The 5,082-nt window shown below is 45.6% G+C and overlaps 1 protein-coding gene across 1 annotated transcript in view; it reads right to left on the bottom strand.

Annotated features, from left to right (window-relative positions):
- LOC119307643 (probable protein phosphatase 2C 78) overlaps positions 1-800 on the bottom strand; it is a 3,415-nt gene extending 2,615 nt beyond the window's left edge. The window contains exon 1 of the mRNA XM_037583714.1: positions 214-800. Within this exon, the coding sequence (XP_037439611.1) occupies positions 214-499 (286 nt within the window). The 5' untranslated portion in view covers positions 500-800. The remainder of the gene's footprint in view (positions 1-213) is intronic.
- Between the last annotated feature and the right edge of the window lie 4,282 nt (positions 801-5,082).

Raw genomic sequence — 5,082 nt, 5'->3', positions numbered from 1 at the left:
AATAAAGCATGCAAAATGAAGTATCACAACAGAATTATATAAACAAACCACCATGACATTTGGTTCAAACTCACAGTACTACTTTGAGAAACATGTGTAGAACATCAAGAATTTAGTCATCTAGTCCATTTCAGCAAATTACTTACAGGAAGTCTAAGCTAAATCTAAAAAGAAAAGCGCTCGTAAATGGAGTTTATACAGCGGCGCACTCACTGTGGAGGTTCGGGAAGAGGCGGGAGGAGAGGAAGCGCGAGGCCTCGGGCCCGCCGTGGCCGTCGTACACCCCGACGAATGTGGACGCCTGCGAGGTCACCACCTGGCCCTGGTCTTCCAGCCTCTCGTTGGCCTGCGCCACGGCGAAGGAGTACTCCCCGGACGCGTGCGGCTTCAGCTCCGCGTGCCACAGCAACCCGTCCCCTCCCCCGCCTGCCCCGCTACCGCAACCGCAGCCGCCGCGCCCCAGGCACCGCTCAGCCGGCCGCGCCAGCCACCGCAGCATCGCGCGCCTCACCTCCCCCTCCTCCCCCCTTCCTTACCCGGACTTCCTCGCCGATATAGTCGGTAGTCGCAGCCTCCGAAATTTCTCGCCAAGATCGCAGCTTCCTCCTCCACCGCCACCAAAATTTGATGAAATTTCTCCGCACGGCCGAAGCTTTCACCTCGGCGCCATCCAAAACCGCGCGAATTCGCTCGCTTCTTTCCACCAAACAACAACCCAAACCGATGGATCAGTCCAATCCTTTGCCACCCTGTTTTTCCTCGCTATTGTTAGTGGGGTGCTCCAAAGCGAAGCTTTTCCATCGGTGCTTCTCCTGGGCCGGCAGCTGGCAGTCGGGAGGGATTCCATTAAAAGACAGTGGCGACGACCTACCGTCGGATTTGGCGCGCAGGGCACGTGGACGGCTGCCCTTGCCCCCTGATGACCGGACGCTGACTGGTCAACGCGTCCTCATCTGGTGGGGCCCGGCCTGGTGGTGACGGCCATGGGTCGACCAGCCAGTTGTCAGTGGTCAAGTCAGCGAGACCTTAGCCAGGTCTAAATGCCCTCTAAATACGGGGTCGTGTTGTTTGGTGACCAACTCAAGAGACTTGATCTGTCCATGAATATGACACATTATTATGCGTGCTATCAGTACTGTATTTTCAAACTTTGACCGCCATTACGTGCACGGCATGCAAGAATCATACTCCCTCCGTTCCTAAATATTTGTCTTTTTAGAGATTTCAAATGGACACCACATACGGATGTATATAGACATATTTTAAAGTGTAGATTCACTCATTTTGCTCTATATGTAGTCACTTGTTAAAATCTATACAAAGACAAATATTTAGGAACGGAGGGAGTAGTACACAGTACTTAATATATTTATCTTACGTTGTGTATATAGTACTCTCTCCATCCGGAAATACTTGTCCTCAAAATGAATAAAAAGGGATGTATCTAGATGTATTTTAGTTCTAGATACATCCTTTTTTGTCCATTTTGATGACAAGTATTTCCAAACGGAGGAAGTACTATTTTACTTTCTGTTGTCATATTAGAAGTGAGAAATATAATTTTTGTGAGGGAAATGAGAAATATACTGTCCATTCTACGGGCATGTTTGGTTCATATACTAATTTTGCCATCTTTTTTCACCACACTATCTAAGGTCAGGTGATTAAAATTGTCGTCATAGTACAAACTGAGCATGGTTATGTTTCTTATGGTGAAAGCATCCCAACCGTGTTCAAATCCATGGACTTGGTATGGATGCTTGTATTTTTCTGAATTTATTTCATTCATGAATTTCGATTATGTGCATTTAGTGGGAAGAGACATTTTCATCGACTACGAGGTGCATGTGCCAACTTCGTCAATCTCATGATTTGTCGAAGGTGCTCGTAGGGATAGGGCATGTGCCAAGAAGGAAGTAACTCTATTTCATTCAATCTAAACTCACCCCTTGCCCCAAAGAGGCACATCCAAAATTATTCACTAACCTTTGCAACATTTATAGGTTCCATTCAGCCTGTTAAAAACTAGTTCTCTCTTTTTCGCACGGATGCATATGCGTCCTAGATGGTATTCATAAAACGGCATGTGTACCTATCCACATGCATGATATGTTCAGGTGTAGAATGTCTATTCCCACACAAAATGTGCTAGCGGCTATTGATTTTGACCTAAGATTTATCTATGTTCCTGTTGGATGGAAGGGATTAGCCCATGATTCTTATGTGATGCGTTGTCATGTCTCATAGTGAGATGATGATCTCATGGTCCATCTTGGTACCATTTCCTAAAAATGGTCTCTATAGGATACTTTCTCATTTCTTTAACACTTACGCAATCAAAGGATAAAGACTTTCTGCAGAGGAAGAATGCATGTGTTGCATGTTTTTGGGGCGAGTCATCTTAATATTCACCTTATAGGGTTTTGATCGTGGGGAAATAGACATCGTGGCTACAGTTAGTGCGAAGGTTGATGTCAGTGAACCTAACACATGCACTAGATGGTTCTCAATGGAGGTTGAATACTAATGGCGCCTTCACGGTCAAGTCCATCTATGCGGATCTAATGAACACATGGCAAAGCTTTCGCGCAAAACATATTTGGAAGATCGAAGTTCCGATAAAAAAATAAGTTTTGCATTTGACTTTTGCAGTGTGGGGTCATTCTCGCCAATGACAACTTAGGGCAAGTGCAATTGGCACGAATGCAAAAATGTTGTTTCTTTGATCAAGAGGAGACAATTCAAAATATTTTTCCTTCTATGTCCTTTTGCATATTTGATTTGGCAAACTCTTCATATAGCATTTAATTTACCACCGCCAACTAGTATACTAAAAAAATTGGGGAATGATTGGTAGGCATTCAACCCAATCTTAAGGGACATATCCGTGTTGAAATATGTGCCTTACCGTTGGCTCCCTCGCATGCTCCTAATGATATCATTTCAACGGTACAATACTTAAAGAAATTGCAGGCCATTTTTAGGTTGATACGATAATCCGTACAGGGTCATTATTTTAGCGTGTGGACACTCAGGAACATGTTGCGTTTGGGTGCAGCTGGTCGGAGATGGTCACACAAATTTTGTTCAACCAATTTGGTTGGCGAGTGTGTAGGCATATAATTATGCTCCTTGCCGATTATCGTCTTCCTTTTTTATCTCGGAGTTATGTATGTTGACATGTATATTTGTTTCGACTGGGTGTGGTTACTTTTTAAATTTTGTTAGTGTATTGGATAACTAAGACCTTTCTAATAAAAATGGTAATGTGCATCACAAACGTGCAAAGGCTGAGGTTACCCTCCTTAAAGAACTTATAGACGATAGAATATCTAGTTTTGCAGTTTATAGAGTTATGCAGTCCAATGTTCAAACCTAGGTTCACTACTAAGCCTCCCTCGCCTTGGCCACCACCACCACTGGGTTGGGTGGCGTTGTTTGTCAATGACTCTTTCTTGGGCTAGGACGGCCGGGCATCAATTGGCATGGTGCTATGCAGGGAGGACGGACCGGTGATCTTGGCGGCATATAGGTACATCTTTCATTGTACTAAAGCCCTGGAAGCAGATATTCATGCACTCATGCATGGTATGCCACTTGCCATTCAGCATACAGACAAACCAGTAATTGTTCAAGTAGATTCACTGACTCCGTTGTTTATCCTCTTGGGCCAGGCTCTTTACTGGCCGGCCTATGGTCATCTAGCTGTTGAGATTACATCTATCATGAAAGCTAGGGAATTTGTTCCTCGGAAATTTTACATAAATAAAAATAGGGTAGCACATCAATTAGCAATTATAGCCGTATCAAAGCTTGTATTGCGGTATGAATGCATTCGGGTACTCCTTGGTGTGAGGAACTATTGTCTCGAAATTGTAACCCCATTATTATGAAATAAAATTCCATTTTGACCCGAAAAAAAGCTTCACTATGTAGGCCTTCTGGTCATGTATCGAACATTTGTTTCGTTTGCATATTATTTGTTGTTTGTTTCGAACCTTTTACAAATGAACGTCTCATTCTTAAGGCTGGGCAATTGTCTCCGTTCTATAGAAAAGTCCAGTGTTCAAACATCCAATCGTCGCATCCATGGCCATGGATGCAGAAGATACCACGTGTTTTAGCATTGGTCGTACACGATGTCTATAACCCACTTAAATGCCATGCAAAGAACCCCGATCATCTGATGGCTAAGATCATCGACAGCTAGGCATCCAAATCCGGCAACATATATGCGTAAGGATGCGCTCGGGAATGTCCGCGGACAGTGACTGGTCAATTCTCAAATCGCCGCGTCCACAACCGTGTACCACATATCCAGTATCCTAAATTCATACTACACATCCAACATGAAACAAAACAACGGAGATCATCAACAAAACAAATAGACACCGAACAAACAAACATAGAAATTGACATAACTCGGACATAGAAATCCATGTAATCCGAACATAGAGCAAACAACCACCACGGTTTACTGACGAGCATAGTTCTAAAGTAAAATTACTAAAACCAGCAATAAAGACGGAAAAGGGCTGAGCTTCTTCACCACTTCCTCGCCGGTCCTTTGCACTTCCGGTCACCAGCGTGGCTAGATGTTCGTGTAGGCACCAGCGGCACGTGAGGGTTGTCGGAGCCGTAGTAGTAGTAGGAGGAGTCGATGTAGTTGGCAGTCCTCTAGACGACGCGGTTCTGCTACCTCACGAGCTTTGCCACTCTCGCATCCGCCATCGCCCCCTCCGCCGCCTCGCGTGTCGACTGCTCCAGACCGAGCCGGACTGCCTTCAGGGTTCTTCCAATGGAGCCGGTGGGCGTCCATCTCCGCTGTCATAGCTGAGCGACAGTAGACAATTGCGAGGAGTTTCTCCTCTCATCAAGCACCGCCGGCAATCCGTGACGGCGTCGGGAGGACTATACGACCATCGCCTCTGACATCGCCGCCCTCTACCTAGCCTGATGCGTCTCGCAACGGACGTCAAGCACCTTAGATTAAAAGGTCCGCGTCTGTGGTGCCGACGGGTCTGACATGAGCACCCACCGATGCCCTTGAGGAACATTTGTTGGACGGTTAGGAGGGCGGCG

This window comes from Triticum dicoccoides, chromosome 5B (assembly GCF_002162155.2).
Source record: "Triticum dicoccoides isolate Atlit2015 ecotype Zavitan chromosome 5B, WEW_v2.0, whole genome shotgun sequence".
NCBI lineage: Eukaryota > Viridiplantae > Streptophyta > Magnoliopsida > Poales > Poaceae > Triticum > Triticum dicoccoides.
This window is presented reverse-complemented; position numbering and strand designations above follow the sequence as displayed.